The sequence below is a fragment of the Scardinius erythrophthalmus genome, assembly GCF_964197995.2.
Source record: "Scardinius erythrophthalmus genome assembly, chromosome: 10".
NCBI classification, from domain to species: Eukaryota; Metazoa; Chordata; class Actinopteri; order Cypriniformes; family Leuciscidae; genus Scardinius; species Scardinius erythrophthalmus.
The window spans coordinates 31,912,473-31,936,304 of NC_138230.1; the positions used below are offsets into that span (position 1 = coordinate 31,912,473).

The following is a 23,832-nucleotide window of genomic DNA, read 5'->3' on the forward strand; positions in this document are numbered from 1 at the left end:
ATCCTTTTTTTTTATAACAGTAAAACAACCTCTTTTCATATAGCCTAGTCACGATGTTATATTGTGTCATGTTAAACAAAAAACTGATAAAAAAAAAAATGTAGTTCATTGATAGTATAGGCTAATGCTTAACTTTATTCTTTATCACATACCAGACAGCAACATAGTGTCACCCAGATCCGGGCCACATCTGGTACACGTGGAATCCACATGTACCAGATCCGGCCCTCATCTGGGCCGACACTATGTTGTTGTCTGGTACGTGTCTGTTTGTACAAGAATAAAGTTAAATAGTAATTGACTAACGCTTTGTGAACAGCAGGTTTTGACTGAATCATTACATTAATCTGTTCAAAAGAACGATTCGTTGGTGAAACGGACTATTTACTCACACAGGAAAAATGTAATCAGTATGAGTTTGGAGTAATCACGTGGAGTTTAGAAAAACAATTTATTTTAACCGATATAATATGTCCAAATGCTGAACTATTATGTAAGTGATTTCTTGTGTCTTCAGATCTACATGTAATATAATGTAATGTAATGTAAATCACAGAAAGAAATACAACTTTTCCCCATTGTTTTCATTGTATTCAAAATGCTTGCATTCTTTATCAGCCTTGTATTCTTTTCCTATAAAATACAGCTTTGTCATCCAATTTTATGGTTGTAGGTTTGGCTCAACATTGGTTCAATATCAATATCCTTCTAACAAATAAATGTGCATGCAAGCACATTTTTTGTAAATCCCACTACAATTTAACAACACATTAACAGATGAGAGCAAACTCTCATAATTTCTGTGGAATACTCAACAAAGCTGTTCAACTGACCAAAAACAACAACTGATCAGTAATGAAATGTAGTCACTTTATGCTATAGGCTACATTTGAAAATTTATTACAAACAGACAATCATTAGTCACATTTATCATCATGTAACAATTAGCATAACAACTGTCCATGGACATATTAGTATAAAAGTAAATGGTCCATGAAAAACAATATTTGTTGTGGCGATTGTTTGGCTGAGTGCGGCACTGAATGCTACATAACCCAGAGTCAATTAACACTGGTTATATGAATTAATTAAATATTAATCGTCAACATGTGCCAGACATCGAACTTTAGACCTTAATAAGATATATCAGTGATAAATAGCAATAGTGAAAATAGTGCAAAAAGATCTCAAGCACTGGAAGAAAAGACAAAGGGCAAAATAATTATAAAGCTGTAAAACTATGTACAAGTTCGAATAAAAATCATATAAACGTTTGAACTAATGTTCTGACATTTTCCAAGCATGCTTTCCCAATTATAAGAAACAGTGTCAGACTTCCTGGAGAGGCACTTCAGAAAAAAAATAAGTTATTTAAAACCAAAGCTTCTGTTGTTTAGAAAACTAGCTGCCATTAGACTGCCTACTAAAATAACACTTGGCTTTGATCAGGATTCATTTTAATAAATTGCAGATAGAGTGACTGTGAAATGTTTGTGTTAGCAATCCCAGCAGGTGTTTGCACCTCGAAGCAGGCAGCACTGCTGATGTTGGAGAACCCTGGTCTTGGTCGGTACTTCATAAAGTCAATACGATAATCTCTCCGTTACTGCTCAGACTGAGGTTTAAAGTAATCGTCTGTTCTAAATACACTGGGAAGCTCTTGGTGTCTTTGTGATTGCCTTCTTGGGCTTGCAGGTTTCTGAAGACGAAAAAAAGAAGAGGCAGTAAACATTTGGTGCCAGTTCTATGCCAACTACTATGGCAAGCATGTACATACACATGTAAAGAGCTCACATTTAAAAAACCTGGCACGGCCATTGTGCGAAAGATCTTTTTGAAGGCGCCTGGTAGGGTTCCAACTTCACCTTCAACTTGAGTTACTTGTTCTTCCATTGCATTGACATTGGCTCCAACCATTTTGACAAAGCCCTGAGAATTAGAAGCTACACTTGAAGCAACAAAAGAAAACGTCAATCCATCACCATGGTTCAGGCATTTTTTAAAGTTAGTACCTCCAATTTGTCGATTTTTCGGTAAATCTCTCTCATCTCTTCCGATTTTCTTTGTATCTGTGGTAGGTTCTCATTGACCACCTGTGAGGTGTCATTTCGAATCTATAAAACAACAAGTTATAGCATGTTTTTCAGTTAAAGTATTTGCAGACTGGTCAGTTAAACACCTTTGGCAACAGTGCAGGGGTTGCATCGGGCCACAGCAGAGTCTGTGGAAAATTTGAGGGAAGATGTAAATTGTGTGAGCTTATTTTGTCCATTAGATCAAAAGATCTGAAAAAGCCCATACATTTACCCGCCCCTCGAAGAAATCAGGACAGAAGTGGTTGAAAGTGGACAAAAGAGACGTATTAAAATACCAGGTGTAAACGGGTATGCGTCTCCCTCGTTTACTTGAGATCAGATAGATTAAAACACATTAATACCAGGTGTAAACAGGAACTTAAAAGCCCCCTGAAATCAATTTGAATGTTTTAGCTTTTAGTATGAGTATGTTGGGGTTATGAATAAGCTGGTGTTCCAAAACAAAGACAAAAGTCTCTCACTTCTGCTAAAATGGATCACAGATTTTTATGACATCATGACTTTAGCTTCTTATCACATCTTCTGTCCAATCAAATTATATTTTGTTAATTTAGCTAAAAGTTGTTTCATTTTTATTCGTTTTTTTATTGTTCTTGTAAGCTTTAATTTATTTGTTATATTTCAGTTTAGTTTAAATTATTTTAATAGCAACTTCACAAATGGGGGAAAAAGACATTGATCTTACCATATCAAGCATACCAACAAACTCATCAACTCTTGTAAGCATTTCTTCCAGGCTTTTCTCCAAGCACAGGACCTGCACAGCAAATATGTGATAAACATCAAGAAAACAAAACACATGACAGACTGTACATACATAGTGTGCATGTGATGTACATGTCACAGGGATAAACAGTTGCTTCACTGCCTTGTAAATAAATAACAGAGGACCGTTAAGAATGTAAAAAGCAGTCGGTGTTAGGAACATAATTCAGTCAGCAGCACAGACAACAAGTCAGTCTTTATTTAACCCATATCATGCTTGACAAATTAGGCTTGATAACTACACTGTGTTCCAACAGGACGAGTATACAGATGCATTGAAGAGACTTATTTTTAGAAAAGCGTTTTTTTGTTCATTCAGTGAAACATTCTTCAAAATATCTTTTGTGTTCCACAGAAGAATGTCATAGAGGTTTGGAATGACAAAAGTGAGTAAATGACTAACGTGAGCTATCCCTTTAATCCATTATATGGGAGCAATTCAAGTTTGAAAAGTAATATTAAGCTAATGAAAGACATTTTCATGTGCACACATTAAATTAAATCCTGAGTTGACAGAGAAAGTTGATAATGTATATTCTACTGATTGAGACTGAATGAATTTGTTGGGTTCTGTCAAACTAAAACTAATCCTGAATTTGTTCGGCTTATGATACATTCAGGACTTGGGCCCTTCTTGGGCCCTAAAATGTTCTGGTCATCCACAAGGCAAACCTTAAGGGAAAGTTCACCCAAAATTTTTTGTTTTCTGTCATTAATTTGTCACCCCCTTATGTCGTTCCAAACGTGTCAGACTTTCGTTCATCTTCAGAACACTAATGAAAATCTTTTTGCTGAAATCGGAGAGCTTTCTATTCCTCCATTGACAGCAACGCAACTATCACTTTGACGCTTCAAAAAGTTAATAAAGAGATCATAAACTAATCCATATGAATTGAGCAGTTTAGTCCAAATTTTCTGAAGACACAATTGCTTGTTAAACCGATTGAATTTGGGATTTTATTCACATATAAACATTAATCAGCCAACATAAAAGGTCATAAAGGTCAACCGAACCTGCTTGACTCGCAAGAACAAACCTCTTTGGTTCTTGCTGAAGCTCAAACGTGCTTCGTAACACACGAGAATGAACCTCAATGTTTTTTTCACATCAAGCGAACATGTTGGAACTTCCGTTTACCTGATCGGATGTGTGCGTTGATGAATGTTTATATGTGAATAAAATCCAAAATTCAATCGGTTTATCATATAAAGCAATTGTGTCTCTTCAGAAAATTTAGACTAAACTGCTCAAATCATATGTATTAGTTTATAATCTCTTTATGAACTTTTTGAAGCGTCAAACAAAGTGGTAGTTGCGTAGCTATCAATGGAGGAACAGAAAGCTCTCAGATTTCATAAAAAAAAAAAAAAAATTAAAATAATTTGTGTCCTGAAGACCAAAGTCTTACGGGTTTGGAGTGACATGAGGGTGAGTAATTAATGACAGACTTTTTATTTTTGGGTGAACAAACCCTTTAAATGAGCAGCAGTGTTCTTCTTTGAAAGCAATGGTTTTCTTCAAACTATCCTGCCATAGACACATTCTTTTTCAGTATTTGATGATGGTGGACTCATGAATGCTAGAGTGGTGTGCAGATGACATGCTCCCCTAAAGTTCTTTGCAACCCTGTTTTGAATTTCTTCACATCGTTCTCTATCCAATTGCAGAAATAGTTTTATAATCTTATCCAGCCTGGTTAAACTTTTCCGACAGAGGCATGGCCAAACCCAGGTTCATGTTCTTCATTGGGCAGGGGGTGCTAAAACTCACATGATTGTAATCACATGAAACAACTGACTTATGACCTCTTTATATGAGCTGATCCTAAAGGTTCCCATACTTTCTCAAAGAAAGATGATTTTAAAAAATAAAAGATGTGATATTTGTTTCAATGGTTTTTTTTTCTAGATAGAGGACTCCGATCACAACTGTACTTCCATCATAATCACCTTATTACAAATAGCATTATAAAGTGTTGTTATGCAGGGAAACAATGTGATATTGTACTCATGGGAGTAACCACATACTGCAAGCCAACATGAGTCACACACTATGGTTCATCTAAAGCAACTTGCCATTCATTCGAAATGGCATTCAGATATTCAACAATTTATCAGTTTATGTAGTGTTACAAACAGTGAAACACTACCAATTCAGTGTTTGTGCATTAGCTGTGGAGAGTTTTCAGTGACACTTTCTGAAGGTTACATCGCTATACCAGTAGGTGGAGACACTGGGTCTCATTCACTAATAATTGCGTAGATTATTTGTTTTTGTACACAAAACTTCTCATGAAAAAAAAAAAAAAAATCACCAATTGAGCCTAATTCACACATGCTTACACACATCATGTACAAACTATTGTTTACGTACGTAGTAAGACCTGTGCTGCATAAACCGGCGTCTAGTAGGTAGCCTACTACTTTTAAAACATGTTTCTTCAATATAGTATGCATGTTGAAATTGCTTCCGGGGGCACTGCAATCCGACTGAAAGGGCACAACTGCTATGCATGCAATTAAGACATATTACAACATCCATGTTGTCACTGTCATCTGACCTACTGTGTCAGTTGCATTACTTCACTTCTCCATGGCCGGACGGGATAACAAAGTGTCCACTGTCCAATGGATGCGAACTTCAGAATCTCAAAAAGTAGTAGATCATCCAGGTATTTTTCACCAACTGTTTTATGAATATTATGAATTCGGACATGCTACTCCACTAACATACGGTTTTTTTTACCTACTATATAGTAAAGAAGTAGGCATAATCGGACGCAGGACTAGTGTGTTTATGAGTGAGTAATTGAATCCTTTATTCCGATTCATTCAGGAATGAAACATCACTACTGGGTGTTACTCAGAAGTTGATTATGCTGTGGCTTCTTTTAGAACGATTTTCTTTAATATATTCCTTAAAAATATAGACAGGGAACTGGCAAAACTGTTTTGAAAATACAAGTTGATATCAATAATCATTCCTTGTTTAAATATGTTGCATCAAGATCATATTCACACTCGTGCTGCAGTATGGCCGAATCAGAGCAGTACACATATTCAGAAGAACAACATGCTTACATGTGATATAGGCTAATAATAATGAAGACGAAGATGATGATGTTGATGATAAACTGACATTTTTTCTATCCTGCTTTTATTGTGTGTATTGAAGTTTATGCATTATCATGTTAAACAGGCATGCCAAAGAAGGACTTTGCATGTGTCCTTACCTCTTCTTCCGCGTTGGCTCTGATATAAGAGGAGTATGTGATGGCCGTGTGTCTCAGTAGTTCGTCGTCTTGTGTCTGCTCCGGCTGGCTCTGGTCCTGGGTTTCTCCGGCTGCTGAGATCGGGCTCTGGGCCACTGCAGCGCCGAAGCTCGGGCTCTGAGACACGGTACCGCTGCTCAGGGCCTCACTCACCATAGACAAGCTGCTGGCGCTTTGGGACACGATGCCGCTGTCTCTGCTCACCTCTGCGCTGGACTCCTCCAGGGGTGACAGCACCGCTGCTGCCCTGTCAAAGCGATGCTCCATGTTTCGCTATCCACTACAGCTCTTGTTTATGTGGAAGTGAACGCAGACCAGCATGTGCGCATGCGCAAGTTTAATAGCCAATCAGAGAACGGGTTGGCCACATGTTGGTCATGTGATATATATAAGGGTCAAAGCAGACAGACTCAAAGGGATAGATGACTTTAAAAATGGTAAATTTTTGACACGTCAATAAATCAGACAGATAGCGTTTACTTCCTAATTATATTTAAAACTATTTAAAAAAATATGGTTCATTAAGGATCCAGGAAATTGCTGTGCAATGCAATCTTAAGCCTGGTCGTTGATCTTAACAAAAACTATGAATGTAAAGAACACTATAGAATGTTTTGTCCATCTCAATTTTATTTTATTAAACAAACAAAAAAAGACTGCCATCAGTAAAAACCATATAGACATTATTTACATGTATTTTGTATTGTAACTACCATTTTAAGTGTGGTTTGACTGCCTGGCTATTTAGACACTGAAATGTTGGTCTATAGTAACCGGCACTCTGAAGCTGTCCTAACACGACTGACCGAAGACACAATCTGTCATCCCTTTTATTTTAATTTTTTTTAAGTAATCTCATTTTTAGCTCATCCTGTTTTGAATTTGTTAAATTTATTCAGTGTTGATGATACACAGACATACAGATGATCCAAGACAACAACAATGATACGAATGGCAAATAATTAATGCAAAATATAAAGTGATTCTTAGCTAAATAGACGCAGTTCAGGCAGTGACCAACAGATGGCGACACAGAACAAATGTATTTTGACTCACACATGTTATACCATGCCCTTGCTTTTACCAAAATGAAAATATTTCCAGTGGTCAGATCCAAATACTTAGTCTGTTTGAGTGAACTATGTCTGTAGGAGGGGCAGTAAGGCACAAAAATGGTGGATATGAAGGTAAGTCTTTGTTTAAGAAGACAAATACAATGCAGTCAACCTAAAAGCAAAATGAAGGGATCCACAGTGGTTTTAAATTATATACAAATGTATTCCACAGACTCTCTCTCTATAAAACAAAATTAAGAATGAACTGGTGTGTTCCCATGAAAAAAATGATATAAGACTTAATTTTATACCTGAAGTTTGCTTGGACCGTATGCTCAGTGGCAGCATTAACATTAAAGCCATTAAGGATATTGACTAGTATGAGACAGCAGTCTGTTCAGCTGTGGCGATTTGAGTGGAGGTCAGAGGTGAGGGTTCATTAACAGTGAGGTGACAGCAAATATGTGTACAGAATAAAACAGAGGGAAGCAACTTACATTCCACTGGTCTCCTGAAGTCAAGAGGGCTTCAAGAGGACATACAAGTGTGAAATACCTATATGTGATGACCAATTACACTCCACTGCAGTCAAATAAACCAGAAACATAGTCAAATGAAATCCCACAGGGCCAAAATCAACATACTGTAGTAGTAAATGTCTCAAAAAAGTGATGTGAGTTTCTTGTCTAAATAAAAACATCCACAATTTCCAAAAAGCCTTTTTGTAATGCTGACACAAGTGATATTTAAATATTCGGAAACAAACATTCTGAGGGAATCTGCCAAATTGTGAATTACTGCATATAAAGGTATTAAACATACAGCAGACATTCATTACTGAAAGTTAATAATAAAGATGATTAATTCTATTCAGTTATTAACTTAATTAGACAGGGCCACAAAAAAAGGGGGGGGGGTGTGCTGATTAAGAGTAAATTCATTTTGGCATTTGCATAATATAATCAGCTTTTTCATTATACCAGGAACAAATGTTTGTTTTCAGGTACAAACCGTAAACAGAAGACAACAGTACGCACACGCAGGTCTAAACCCAATTTCTGGTCCCAAGACACATTTAGATAACATGATTAAAATTAACCTCTAAACAACAACTGAGAAACACTGATAGACAAAATAAAAAGTGTCTCTGCTTGGAAAAAGAGACATACCACTAAATTGGACACATTTTTTTACATAAGACATTACAACACATAGAAGAAAAAAAGAAAAAAAACATTTAAAAGAGTAAAATTCCAGATATTGTTTCTGTTAAATTAGTCATTTTACAAAACCCTTAAAGTTTGGTGAGGTTCAAAGTTGAGTCTGATGTCCCAGGCTGAAAAACCGAGTCTCTGGGTGGTCTGGATTTTATATGTGACTGTATTATAAAGTGATGACTGTGCCATCCTCCTCAACCCCTCCTCTGGGTAAAGCCAGGCTGTGACGGGGGTCTGTCCTCAGGCTACTGAGGATTTTGTGTAGGCTGCCATTGCTTTCCCGCATAACGGGGTTGCTGCTGTGATAGGGGTTGTTTTGGAGGGTAAGGTCCTTGTGCAACTTGTAACTCAAACTATTGTGCACTGTGCCATTAAAGCTTGGTTGAGAGTGGAAAGAGGCCGTGGACACAGTGGATGGAGGTCTCGTTTGGGGTCGTGTAGGGGGGCTGGGTGGGGTTATGGTGGTTGTTTGCGTCTGGGACCGGGATGCGGTTGAAGCCACTGAGGCATTGGAGCGTCGTGATGGCCGCTTGATGTTGCTCTCAATTACGATGTCCGACTCCTCGTCACTCTCCAGATCTTCTGGGCTGTAGCCATGAGAGATGGCGGTGGCACCGGTGGGAGCGGTGATGGCGGGGTATCCCACCGAACCGCTGCTGTCAGATGACTGACCCGAGCTGCCCGAGATACGACTGCTGCGCACCACATTGTTGCGCTGGTTCACCGGCTTCACGGTCACAATAAGGTTGTGGCTGTTTGCGATCATCATGTCAGTCACCTGGTCCAATGTCTTTCCTGTCACCTCAATACCATTGACTTCCAGGACCTCATCATTGACGGCCAGCAGGCCCGTACTCTCGGCCAGGCCTCCAGGTACCAGGCGGGAAATGAAGATACCCGGGACCTTTTCCAAGCCGTGGGGTGTAACACGAACACTGGTGCCATCACGGATGTAGAATCCAAGGGGCTTGTCCGAGCCGTGCCGGTAGAGCCGCACTCTTCTGTGAGATTCAGGAAGGATGTCCACATCAATAATGGACGATACAGGACGGAAATCTTGAGGCATGCCAATGCGGATGTGGGGCCGTTTGCGGATCAGGTCATTCCGAAGAGTGACCACTGCCTTCTTTTTCCGAGTCAGAGTGCTGGTGCCGAAGTTGCTGTAGTCAACCTCTTCTGCAAGAGTAAACGAAAATGATGCTTAAGTTGATTAAATATGCAAATTATGATTCATTACAACTGAATCTAGTGACATAACATGTCTCATAAGTACAAAGAAGGACCATTTCCATAAAGGGATAGTTCACCCAAAAATGAAAATTTTGCCATCGTTTACTCACCCTCATGACGTTCCAAACCCGCAAGACTTTCGTTCATCTTCGGAACACAAATGGAGATATTTTTTATGAAATCTGAGCTTCTGTCTATGTTTGCTGATCAATGTTTATATGTGAATAAAAAGCCTAAATGTCTCTACAGAAAATTTGGACTAAACCACTCAATCCATATGGATAAGTTTTACAATATAGTTATGAACTTTTTGAAGCATCAAGGTAGTAGTTGCATAGCTGTCAATGGAGGGATAGAAATCTCACAGATTTTATCAAAAATATCTTAATTTGTTTTCCGAAGATGAAAGAAAGTCTTGCGGGTTTGGAACGACATGAGGGTGAGTAACTGATGATAGAATTTTCATTTTTGGGTGAACTATCCCTTTAGGCCAAAAATATGGAAATGTACATCAACACGGTAAAGCAGGGGTGTCCAAAGTCAGTCCTGGAGGGCCACTGTCCTGCAAAGTTTAGCTCCAACTTGCCTAAACACACCTGCCTGGAAGTTTCTAGTATGCCTAGTGAGACACTGATTAGCTGGTTCAGGTGTGTTTAAATGGGGTTGGAGCTAAACTTTGCAGGACAATGGCTCTCCTGGAGTAGGTTTGTACAACCGCGTGGTAAAGGAAGCTGAGATTAGGGTGATAAACTTCAGCGTTAGTACTGTTAAAAGGTAAAGCTTCATATGAAGTTGTGGATGAGGACAAGCATGCAAATCTAATCAGACCTGCTGGACAGTTTATATCCCTCAGATACTCCATGTATTATGGAGTAACATGATTTTTCTGGCATGCTAAACCAAAACATGAGGCCACCTTATCGCTTCATTACAAAAATGTGGCCTTAACTACTGACAGAACACAAAGGTCTCTGTTGAAGGTATTTATCAGAGATGAAGTTATCTATCTGATATACGCCGATAAGTGTGGTAAGAACAGCATACTATTTAAGCACATAGATTTAGAGATCAAATGTGATCACAAGGTCTTCTTTAAAGTCCTACTGAAAAAGACAACACATCTTAAAACAGAAGCGCAATATTGAAATGTCCCATAAGACCAAGGACACGCTTACCAAGTTACAGTGTTTTAATAAGGCTTTTATTTAAACACTAACATAACTTAGTCCAACAACACCCTCTCTGTGCTACATCAGACAGCCATCAACCACACGTGGACTGTTCGCTTTGGATATAAGGCATAGTTTCCAGAGCAAGTTTATCTGACTTCCCAGCATGAGTTCTCAAGAAAGACAGGCAAGAAAATGCCCACCTTCTGTTCAATTACTCTAAAATCAATTTTTAAAAATGCTTACACAAAGCTTCCGAATGTTCATCAAAGCATCCAGATGCAGTTGTTCTTAGTTTGGCTCTTTGGCGGCCTGATTATTTTGATTGAGTCCAGACAGACTTTTATTATGTCCTGGAATTTCAGCCACAATTGCAAGTCTCTTGATAGGAAACACATTGAAGTGTTTCTGCTTCTGGCCTTCATTAGGAAGGGTACCGTTCTCTCCAAATGTACACCCTCAACTGTCTTCTTCTGAGTAAAACTATGAACACCTAGCAGAACATGTAGAAACTTAGGGACTAACTTACGTTAGTTACATAAGTTAAACCTGAAGTCTGGAGCCAGGGAGTTGGAGCTAGAGCACTAGATTTTTTTTTTTTTTTTTTTTGCCTGGCAGAAACTAGTCTCCACTGGATTTTCCATTCTGACTCCTGGTGTCCAGTCCAGACTGGTATCGGCATGGACCCAGTGTGGATTATTGAACCTCCAAAAGGACTGAGAGTGAGGGCAAGCCACTAAGTCACCAAGCCTAAACTACTCCTGACAGAGTAATCCTCACTGCACTGATGCATGATGGGAAAATAAATTCAGCTCAGTGATCAAAGGACAGTTTCCAGACATTTCCAGGGGAAAGTGAATGGCACAGTGCCTACCAGACAGAAAACAAAGACTACAGGTTCAAGGAAGGCAACGGTGTTGCCCAAGAAAGTTTTATTAAATGGAAGTTTTCATAAAAGAGAGGGATGGTGATTCAATGGTGATTAACAATGTGCTTAAATCATTCCATACATTCTTTTGTACAAACAAATACAGCAAGCCACATTAACTTTTTATTTATTTAAAGGTTTAGGCACTAAATGGCAGATTCTTGAAATTTGAGGTTATGGACATCCACAATTCTAACTCAAGGGCAAAACTATTTTTCTCTTTAGAAAAAACTCTATTTTTTAGGAAAACATTTATTTCCAAACCCTAATTTGTCTTGAGGTTGCAAAGACCAAGAAAAAAAGTATTTAGATTAAAACAGCTCAGCCTACAAAACTCCTAATTTTCATGGAAATGTCCTGACTGCTTGAAGGCACAATAAATTGAACACTTAATTTATAGTTTATTTTTTATAATAATTCTACACTTTACTCAACAGCTATTTTGACCTTTAAATTAAGAACGAAACCATCTGTGAATGGCGGACGCACACGCACAGCGAGAGAGACACAGTCCTCCCTTGTTTTATCATTTTATTATTGTATAACTTTGCTCCACCAAAACAATTTTAAAATAAAGTATTCCATAACAGATTAAACCTAAATAATTGATAATTATATACATTTTTGTATAATAAAGTTCTAAAATTCTATTCTAATGTTAATACAACATAATATCTAGGATACTCAGCCTTACCAATAAAAATCACAACCAGAAAACAACATAAAACATGCATTAAAAATAACAGAATTGTTGAGATGGAGGCAGAAATAAATAAAGTAAACAAAGCCTGCAAACAGTTAACTCAGCACAAAGAAACCAGTGAAAGAATTTCTCATATGCTGTCAATCAGAAATAGACAGCTCAAGTGAATGAAGTAACGCTTCAGTGCTGTCCCTGGCACTGCAGTCACCTGACAGGACTCCATGGGGAGGGGCCCGGCCCCAGAGTCAGGGCAGAGGTCACTGGAGATGTGGTGGGTGAGCCTGGTCAGAAAGGAATAGACCCTACACATTCCACCACAGTGCCTCAACTAGGAATGCAGAAGTTGCTCCACAACTTAACCGAGATGACCTACAACATATTTGAAGCATAATTCATCAGTTGACGATAAAGCGGTATGGTCCCCATCAGTCACCCATGGGTGGGTGTGAGAAAGAGGAGTGGGCGAGGTCTCAGGGCTTTGTTATGTTGTCCCACCTCTCGTTAACTTCCACACTGAAAGGGTCTTTTTCCAAGTTCTTTTGGATTTTTACAAACGCTCATAAAAGCAGGCCTCAAAAGAGTTTTATGGCCAATCATTATGCCACCCAACAGGGTTTATTTTCCCATTTTCTCCTGCATTTCCTACTGCTTGTTCTGGAGAAACTGCCAATTCGATTCTCATTCCTATCTCCATGACTCCCTGCACAAATTCCTGTCTGGGGTCTATTATTTGCATTGCTGCTGAATAATGCTCTTCGTAGGAGTCATCTGCCGATGACATGAGTGAATAAAATGATGTGCATTAGCATTGAGTGTCAGGTAGCGCTAAAGTAATTGTGTATAACAATACCCTGCTTGAGATAACATACACCAAACTACATGCCCGGTGAACTCGGGAACTCTAGTGTGAATTGCATATATTATCCGATCATATATATAAAGCAGACACAGGTACCCGAGGGTTCACCGCAGTGCAGGATCAGGGTAATGTCCTCTCAGACAGAGCCCCCTGGGAGAGTCCGTCTGTGTTTGCTTTAAACCGTCGCACTCAAATTTCCCTGGCTGAATGGAGCGATGGCTTTTGGCTTCTCTCTGTAGCCCTGAAAGAGATTAAAGGAGGAAGCCCCTCCTTCACTAGTGCACACTCAGCAGAGCTCTCTGTGCAGGCTCCTACACACCCCTATGGGTTTTAACTTGTGATACCCACAGTGCACTGGCGAACACATCTGGGAGAAGTTAACAGCAGCAGTGAAGGGTGGAGACTGTGTCGGGAGATTAAACTTCCTTGCCATCTTTTTGCAATGTTGCATAAGGACTGCTTTTAACAGATAGACAAACTACGAAATTTATTTTAGACATTCCACCAACTCTACCCTGGTCTGGAGACGATTTCAGCTCAAATACAGGTAGTGCGTCTACTGTGCCATTCACATGCTTCTCAATGCAGCTTTACACATAAGCCATCTCTACATGAAAACATATGCTTAGTATTTAACCTTGTTCTCCACCCCCCATATGTTCTGCAAGTGTGGTCAAGTTTCGGATATGAATGCTAAGAGTCCTTTAGGCCCAACCTAACTAAGCTTGTCCTTTCTTTACATTACATAATTACAGCAGCTGCCAGTACATACAGTCCACAGAAATTTAAATAAAGATTATTAAAAGAAATCACACAAAGCTCTGATGCTGAAAGTAAATGTTTGGTTATGAAGTGTGTGCGGAGCTGACAAAAAGAGACAAGAATGGAAAAGATGTGGGGAACTGAGGATGACTGTCAGGAAGCAGAACATGGTTCAGGATGCACTGGCTGCCCTCTTCACGCTATGGTGCATGTCGGTGGTGCGTTTGACCTCATTCACATGAGCAAGAGGAAACTGACCAGTTTCAGTCCTGATGAACAAAGAAAAATGCAGAAACTATTAAGACTGTAAGCAAACCATACTAGCTTTTGCCGGGGTCTCTGGGCCTGATACCAGGATCAAAGCTTGTGCAGCCTGATGCTGGTGTGACCCTAAAGGCAGTAAGAAAAGAGAAATAGATTACTATTATGCTTGGCAGTGTAAACCTTGTGTTCGTATTCACCGGTCACCATCTGTTGCCAAGACAAGCAAGGGAATAGTTATGATTAGCTGAAATAATCAATCAAGAAGAAAACAGGTAATATAAGAAACAAAACTGCATTTGGAAATCATCCAGCAAGATTTATAATGAAAATTGCCTGAGAGATTTGCCCTCCACTGTGATGTTACATTAATAAGTCAATATAATTACTGAAAAAAAAAGTCACTTACATAGCAATTATTAAACTAAAACAGGCCCAAAAAAATTGCCATAGACTTAGATTGAAAGAGGGACCCCGACCATTTGCATAAAAAGATACTTTTGCGAGGGGGTGGTGATGCTTTTGTTTTGGCGACTAATACTCCACTCAGAACACCATAGAAACTGCCTGGCAACACCCTGGCAACGCCCCACAACACCCTAGCATCGTTTCACCATTATTTTTTTCTAAAATCTAAGTCTTATTTATTTTATCACACTTTACTGTGGTAAGGCGACACTTAAAAGAACTTAATTTCACAAATCATGCAACAAAAAAAACAACAAATAAACAATATGCAGATGCAGTGCAAGTGGATGGCGCAATGATATCCTCCTTTTACTCCCTTTAAGTTTAATCCACTGATTTGCTATCTGCTACACCGTACTCCTGCGGTGCTCACAGAGGTCAAGCGGTGAGTTTGAGTCATCAGTGATGAGGGGTGAGTCCTCATCTGGCTCTGACATCATCCTGCTTTTGAGATGATCCCCAACCCCCAAACAAGCTGCTAAGTGAGACGTTCCAGATCTGCTCTCTAATCTCTCACTGTCATGGGTGACACCAAACAGCAACGAGTTTAGAGGGGGTGCAGGAATGAGAGAGGATTAAGGTGTTAAATGGCACTCGCAATCTGTCCCTTTAAACCTGTTTGTGGAGGAAAGAAAAACTAGGCTAATCAGATAAATGGGGTGAAAAGTTTCATAGCATCCAAAACAAGCTAAACTACAAGGACATTTTTGGCCGTAACAGCAAATTTTTGGTTTCGGGCCGAAAGTGTTTTGAAGGGACTAAATATTTGAATGAAATAGTTGTTTAATTAGCGATTATTTTTTACTGTTCAGCATTTATTTTGTGCTCACAATGTGGACAAACTACAACAGTTAAACGTGTCAGCTGTTTGGACTCTAGGACTCTGTGACAATATTGATTTCTCAATTTTAATATAAATATATTTTTGATAATAATAGGGATTCTTAAATCTCAAGATCAATTTTTTAGTCTATGCGGTTCTCTGTTGATGCGTGAAAAAAAAACTTCATACGGTCTTTAATCCCTTGCTGTTTAAATAAATGTGATTGATTAATTAATTAATTAAAAAAAATGTTTAAGCTTATTTTCATTTTCCAAACAATTTAATTTCGTTTATATATATAAAATTATTTATATAAAATTCATGAAATTGATTAAAGAGTCAGATATGAATACAATTACACAAAAAAAATACAAAAAAATAAAAAAGTGCAAGTTTCAGCCAAGTGCATCCTGAATTTTCATTGAAGATCCTGTTTCACTCTGAAATACATCATATTACAGAATAATTACCCATATGTGTATAGTAGCCTTTTCAATCATTCAAATATCACATATACTGTAATTATTTAATAACTTTTTTTTTAAAGATGTTGTATATTCTACTGGTGCTGGCAATCCACAAAGCGTTGCTACAATATTAAAAATGAAAATAAACTTTTACTGGACTATGATTAGAGGTTATAGTTTTCTTTTTTTTTAAATAGCCACACGTTTTGCAAGTACTTATAACTTTTACACATTCGTAATAACAACCAAATTTTAAACATAAAAAAAAGCTGAAACAATGGAAAATGCAGAAGAAAAAGGATATGTTGGTTTGGAAACAGTAACTACATAGCTATACTGTATCATCTTCCATTAAAAATGAATTATTCGCAATGCAAGGCAAAAAACAATGTTGTGAAACCAACAATGAAAATGATTCCAAACCACAGCAAAAAAATGCTTAAACTGCGATTTGCTCTTCTGCAGAGTCTAAGCTTTGAATTATACTGCGGTTTATGATTGAAAATGATGCTGCAGTCTTCACATAAATAATTAGAACATACTGCAACTCAGCGCAAGTTAAAACTCTTGGAAGAATCATGTTTACTTTTGGTGAGGGTCCTGAGTCACATTCCCACACAAAAACAGACTTGCAGGTAAATTAGCAGGAGTCTAAGTAAAAGATTCAACAACAAGAGTTTTTAAAAAGTACAACTACATAAAATAGATTTATGGCTGGTGCCAGGAGTGTTGGCCACATGAGGCAGTCATGCATTGTCTCTTGTCAGGACGAGCCTCTTTCTCCCTGCTGTTATTGAGAGAGTCTTCTCAAGGTCTGGGCAGGTTCAGGCTGGTCTTCCACACCTGTACTCAACACACTCCCTTTCACAACCCACTTCCTGAATCAGACCTGCTGAAATTGTGTGCCAAGATCTCAGATTCCATCTCACTCCGCTGCCTCTGTTTGCCGTGATGACCCTCACGTGTAGACACGTACAACACGTAACACACACTCAATAGCTCACACAGATAAGGTCCAAATGTATTAAAAGCAAGATACTATTAGAAAGTGATCTTATTATCTAATATTTTGAAATAAGAGCAGAAAAATATGAACTAAGAAACATGAGCGTAAAATTGCATGTCATGTTCTATGATAAAAATATAATGACACGTCATGGCCAGAGTTTTGCTACAGCAGATTCAGCCAAAGGTCCTATCAAATGCTTCAAGCTGTCAATTTTTCAGCCTGATCTGGTTTAACTGGCTTCTCCCACATTCACAGCTGAACTCCTGAACTGCATGGCAGCAGAGATTTGCAGGTGGCCCACAGATTTCTACAGATAAATTAATCTGTTTTGTTTTCAAAGCTGGGCAACTTAATCTTATCTACTAAGGAGTTACACACTGAATCAAAGTCATTAGATGAAAGGCAGATCCATGATACACTTCTGAAGCCTAATGGTTAAAGATGCAGGTTCCACCACGAGAAAGAATTACTAGCATAACAATTGTGCTCAGTTGTTATTGTGCCCTTACACAAACCACTTAACCTAAGGTTACTTTGTTACTTCGCTGCCCCTCTAGTCAGTGGACTGTAAAGTAACTGTAGATAAAAGTCACTGCTAATTGGCAAGCAACAACCAACAGATTTGGCTAAGTATTTCAGACTCAGTGGCCAAACAGAAAAGACCTCCATCCATGGATCCTATTTGTATAGGCCAAGCAGGATTTTGTCTTTTTCTTCTTCTCTGATTTCTCATTAGATAATAGAGTGGTGCAGGTGTGACATAATTTTGTAGGCCAGCCGTCAGTCAGCATCACACTGGTTCCCTCGACAAAAAAACCAATAGGATTTTCCAAGAGACTGTTGGATTATCGCTAAAATCAAACTTTGTGATCAACAAAAGTTTATGATACTTGCATGTTTTTTCCATCAAGATAATCAATCACAGATGAACAACTTATGAATTTTGAAGCCTAAATGCAGTCGCCAGAAGTAAAAAGCTAAAGGTAGGCTATAAACGAACTACACCACGGCCCCACAAATTCAACGTCACCATCACTAAGCTAAGCTAGACACAAAGTTATCTAAAAATATTTTCCCAGAACGTTAGAATAGTTTGTAAGAGCACAATTATAAGCATAAACAATGCTGTAAAAGCAGACTGAGTTTATCTTTTCGGCGTAATGACGTTTAATCTCCTTGACAGCCTCTGTAGTCCCATTTAGCCACTTGTTAGCAACCGCCTTTTTCAAAGCACATAACAGCTTTACAAAAAAAATAAAAAATCACGAGTGGGGTAATATTGATGTATTTTATGTCATGGAATAAAACGTGAAAGTGTCTTGAGCTTGTGTTCTCCACATTCCTTATTTCAGCCATTTAACCAGACCCCCATTCAAAAAAAACCATTGACTTCGGGATGATTGAACCGGATGTGCTAAGAATGCTAACTCGCTTCTGCATTTTAGCCTACAAAGTGATGTCATACCTGCACCACTCTATACAAAGACTGAAACCAGTGCAGTGTAACAATGTGCATACTGCATTATGTAGTAGTAATTATTATGTCCCAAATCCGAGCATGTTGAAATTAAGATGTATGAGCCCTTATGCAGTGATGTTTCTAAGGGAATTACAATGTAAACATCAGTGCAATGTAAACATGAGGGAGGGGGGGATACCTCCCTTGTCACATTTGGTTGTCAGCAGTTGAGAGTGGAACTGGGACCAAGCCAATCAGATCAACCTAAATGACAGCTCACCAGTCTCCCAGCAACCAATGAGATAACGCCTCTGCTCCAGTGCCATTATTTGTAAGGTGCCCTCACAGTGAGGGGGAGCTCATTGTTTTAAAGGTCTCTGACCTATATATGTGGCTTCCATTGTGCCCCACCATTCACAGAGTCTAATTGTTTTTTTAAATGAACGTCCACAATGCGTCCACCCCCGCACCCCTCTTTTAGCATGCTTAAGCCAAATTGGCTTACAGAAATCCAACTGCAAACCACTAATAGGCCAGTATGATTTCAGAATTACATATTGTACGACAGCTTAAACAATAGACTGCAATGAAAGCGGCAGGAAAGGCATGAGGAATGTGGTCTGTCCAACCACTACAGCTGAAAGGATTTAAGTAGGATTTTCAAAAAGCCATTCCCCATCCCCCTACACACAAAAAAAGACAAACCAAACACAAAACAAAGAGTTCAGATTCATTTCCCTTGTTTGCTCACATGAGGGATACTGCCTGTGAAGCATGACACATACAGACAAAGCCAATTTAAACTGCGTTCTTTAAGCTGTCATATGTTTGTATGTATTCATATATGTGAAAGACTGAGTAAGAGAGATGACAGATTAAGTTGTCTCCTGAGCCAACTTAGGCTCTCACGTGACCGCTAAAGGCTGCAGTAAATCTATCAGTGGTCAAGTGTGTTTACTTTTTGATGCGCGTAATGTTAACAATATAATGAGAGAAAATTAGTAGTGAAAACTTTAAGAGGCCAGACTACATTTTTGTAACATTAACCTGTTAAAGCCTGTTCACACCAAAATAAAATAATCTGCATGATTTTTGTATTCAGTTAGTCTGTTCAGACCAAAGCAAAAAAAAAAAAAAAAAAGAGACTCAACTTTTCATTTCTGACACCCACTTATGAATAACAAAGGAAGTCAAACAGTATATTCATATGTTTAACAGCCTTTCAGATTTTTGAATTCACTATGGTGCTTACCAAACAACACCAAATAGAAGAGTACAGAGATAAAAGCTGGTTCCTTTTCACTGTTTCTTTTGACCAAAAGCACAATTTTCTTTTAGTTGATTAGCTTTTTTCACAGGTAAAAATCTGTCATTGACTGCATGCAAATGTTTGTGTCAGTCTGAACAGACGTATTAATAGCCGTTCATTCAAATTAAAATGCTTATTGCACCAAATTTCATAGTGAACATTTGTCTAAGTATGAACATGTAAATGACCTGTTATGACTGGCTAAACTATACATTTGTAATCATAGCGGGCCAAGTTTCTGAATACTGAATAGGACTTCATGTCATATGTGAACTCGCACAAAATTATTACATAAAAATTGTGATGATTCCACATTTTTGCACCAGATTTCATTGGCACATTGATGATTAAAACCATAATTCATGCCTCAACGCTTAGGATTTTATTCTACTGGCCGGATAGGCCAGTGGTTACATTTTTATTTTGTGGCCCCACCACAAAAAAAGTAAACAGTTTTCATTATTTTTGACCCATGTAAACTTGTATTCGAATAAGTTTATGACACCAACATTTCAAATACCAGTAAAATTGGACAATTCTCGATTCCAAGTTCCAATGGCAGTCTATTCAATGAATCAGTTGATCCAGTTTAAAACCCTGCCTGAATGATTACTTCACAAGGCGAATTTATCCACTTCTCAAGCTCAACTTACTGACTCAATCTGTTCGCAATGATAAACAGCCCACTAAAAGCAAAAATCATCAGTGTTTAATAACTTACTTTTAATCTGCTTGTCACACAAATCATATATGACATGAACAGATTTGGGATATAGCGCACAAGACTTTATGATGCTTTTATGGTGCTTTTGGTGTCCTATTCAAAGCTTAATTATGAGTGTATCTAAAAGTGAGCATATATATTAAATAAAGCCAGATAGTTTTGGAATCATATGAGGGTGAGTAAATGATGACAGAACTTATTTTGGGGTGAACTAATCCTTTAAAAGCAGAAACACAGAGATCCTAATCTTACTAAACTTTGCAAAAATGGATGACAGTATAGTCCACGTGAACTTCTGTGAACTCACTCAAGATTCATGTGTGCTCTTCTTACACAGACAACAGGAAGATGGGGAGTATTCCAGCCATTTCATCCCATGCATGCAGGAATGGACAGAGGGAGGTAGAGGGTGACAGAGGGACGGGGGGGATCTGAGGCAACTGCTGTGTGTGGGATGCGTAGCCAGACGGTGCGGTCAGAAATTAATATACATTTGGCCCTCAGCCTCCCAAAAACATAAGAGGCAGGAGCACGCCCGTTCTGTGAACGATCCATAAACAGCCATCTCACTAAAGGGTGTGTCTGTGTAACTGTGGGGGTGTAGAGTCTTCTTTGTAATTAAGTCCACCTAAATGAGCTGGGTGGCAGGGTCATTACTGCAGTTCTCATGACCTCATGTGTACCGCTGGCTCAGAGATTCAGCTAATTTATTAGACAGAAATGGAGATGATAAGGTTTGCAGCTGAAATCAGGGGGTGATGTGGCACAGTTGTTTAAGATCTTTGCTGGTTACCAGAAGGTTGTAGGTCCAGAAATTGGTGGAAAAGGGGCCCCAATATACTCACAGCGAAGTTTATTTTTGTTCTTCACTTAGGGTGCTGCTCAAGTTAAAAGAAGTTTTTTTAAAAAAAGACATCTCTAGACCTTGCACTTTTTTTCTTGCGTCTCGCGCTTTTAACATTAGCCGCTTTCCGACCAAGTAGTTACAGGAACTTAGGAACTGTCCACTTCTAAACAGTTCTAAGAACTACTCTCCCTCAAACTCGGTTTTGCTGTTTGCGTTCGCACTGGCCAAGTGGCCATAGGAACTGGTAGGAGGGCTAAGGGAGTGACGCAAGCACGGTGACTTTTATTTTGACAGAGCGACGGACCTTTATTTTGGCGGCGCTGAGAACACCTGAGCAAACAATGCTCGCATTCTCTGTGTTTATTAGCGATCTGTCTAACAGTGCTGTTAAACATGTTATTAGATAGAACTGTTATAGAAAGTAGACAGTATATGAAAAAAAGGTTATTAGCTTATGCCGTGTGGTTGATGTCCAGTGTTGCTAGCTGGGCAGATAAACATAATCATGTTTGGCTTGGTCCCCTCAAAGTTGCGTTGGATTTTCTCTTCAGCATAAAGGTTTAGAGACCCATCTATCACTGTTTTCCATGTTTGTACAGTTAGTTTATGGAGTACATATAGGCTATAATCTGTGTGTTTACATTCTAGCTGTTTTAAAAATGGCGGGTGCTGGTGTTCTGCGTGCGTTCGGTCAATCAGCGTACACTAACGTCATGGGTAGTTCCTATAGTGCTGGTTTAGACCCTACTCTGAAGTAGGACCTAAATTAGTTCCTCCAAATGGAGTTCCTAGAATGCTTCACTCGAGCCTGACCTCGACGGACTGAACAGAAGAAATTAATCAGAGAAGATTTCAATGTCAAAGGCAGCAGAAATAAACTCCAGAAATAAACTGCAAGACAACTTTGTTTGGACCTAATTTTGTTCAAAATGACATCACACCAGTTCGTTCTTTGACTTCACCTGAAGTTTATCAAGGCCTTTACTCTTTCACTGTTGAATGACTGGTCACTAGCTGTTACTCATCCACTGGAATAGAGGGAATACAGGTTTTCCGGGACCACCTTATCGGGTCCCTGTCTTTGTTTTTCCATAAGGAATTCCAGTAGGATGTGTACTGTTCCCTAGTCACAGGTTGTTTACTGTGACCTTCTGATTTGACTTAGTAAGTATTCATTTAGCAGACACTAAATTGTTACCAGGACAATCACCTACCTGTGTTTAGGAACATTGCAAAGGGCACAGTGGTAATGACACATTGGAATGGATTGTCCTGGTGGGGCAACAAACCTAGAATCTTTTAGTTAAGATCTTCAACTCTTTTCACTGCAATCTCCATTTCTCTCTAATAATTGAGAAAAAACAAAACAAAAAACTCAAAGCCAGCGATATCCTGAGGCTATTAAAGCTGTAGGTGTGACCCCCCTCCAACTCTACCACTGAGCTAATTTTGGAGGACTTAATTACAAAGAAGACTCTTAACCACTGTCAATAGACAACAGTCTGAGAAGCAAAGGAAATGAGCCAGACAGGTACTAATATAAGTGTACAGCCAAAATTATTCATTTATGAAGTTTTTTTTGGTCAACAATTAAGATAAAACAAAAAAAAATGTGTCTCATTATGATAATTAAAGGATTTTAAATTAAAACGCATCGTTTATAAAAATATGACGAGGAAAAAAGAACATTGCAAGATAATAACAATGCACTAAAACTTAAGAAGAAAAACCTAGAAAGAATTTGTTTTAAGTAATTGCTTGTTTCTGCCACGGAATAAAACTATTTAAAAGATAATAGCGGCTTATCTTGCAATTCTGACTTTTTCTTGCAATTGCAAGATATAAAGTCCAATTCTGAGAAAATAAAGACTGACTTTTTTTTCAGTCTTTAGACTGAAAGACAAAGACTGACGACTTTTTATATCACGCAATTCTGAGAAAATAAAAGTCAGATGTAAACTCTAAATTACGAGAAAAAAATGTCAGAATTGTGAGACAGAAAGTCGCAATTACCTTTTTTATTCTTTGGCGGAAACAAACTTCCATACAAACCATCTTATATGAGGTTAATCATATATACTGTATCATTAATTCAGCTAATTGTTTAGACATTACACTATATACATTATATTACAACTTATATCTGCACAAAATTACACAAATACAAAATTTAAAGTCTCCTTTTTGTAAGGACAAAAAGAAAACAATGTAAAAATGAACTGCTCTAGAACACAATATTATATCAGGTGCAGATTTCAGACTTCTGTCTTGACTGAGAGATGAGAAAACCTTTGCAAAAGAGAAGACTGTGTCAGAAAGAATATGCGAAAGACACATCCACGTCTTGTTACCAAAAATAGTCTGAAATGGTCTAGACAGCCTGTCTGCAAATGAGAATTTTAAGAATCA

At 38.4% G+C, this 23,832-nt stretch overlaps 2 protein-coding genes across 2 annotated transcripts in view; both read right to left on the bottom strand.

The window, feature by feature from the left end:
* Positions 1–425: 425 nt before the first annotated feature.
* bloc1s4 (biogenesis of lysosomal organelles complex-1, subunit 4, cappuccino) lies at positions 426–6,490 on the bottom strand. The gene is made up of 5 exons (XM_081377146.1): positions 6,095–6,490; positions 2,782–2,853; positions 2,013–2,114; positions 1,795–1,929; positions 426–1,699 (listed from the first exon to the last, which is right to left on the bottom strand). Exons 1-5 carry the CDS (start codon positions 6,398–6,400, stop codon positions 1,604–1,606), a joined length of 711 nt encoding a protein of 236 aa, XP_081233272.1. The 5' UTR covers positions 6,401–6,490; the 3' UTR covers positions 426–1,603.
* A 251-nt stretch (positions 6,491–6,741) lies between these two features.
* pard6gb (par-6 family cell polarity regulator gamma b) overlaps positions 6,742–23,832 on the bottom strand; it is a 39,653-nt gene continuing 22,562 nt past the window's right edge. The window contains exon 3 of the mRNA XM_081376739.1: positions 6,742–9,581. Coding sequence (XP_081232865.1) covers positions 8,572–9,581 — 1,010 coding nt within the window. The 3' untranslated portion in view covers positions 6,742–8,571. The remainder of the gene's footprint in view (positions 9,582–23,832) is intronic.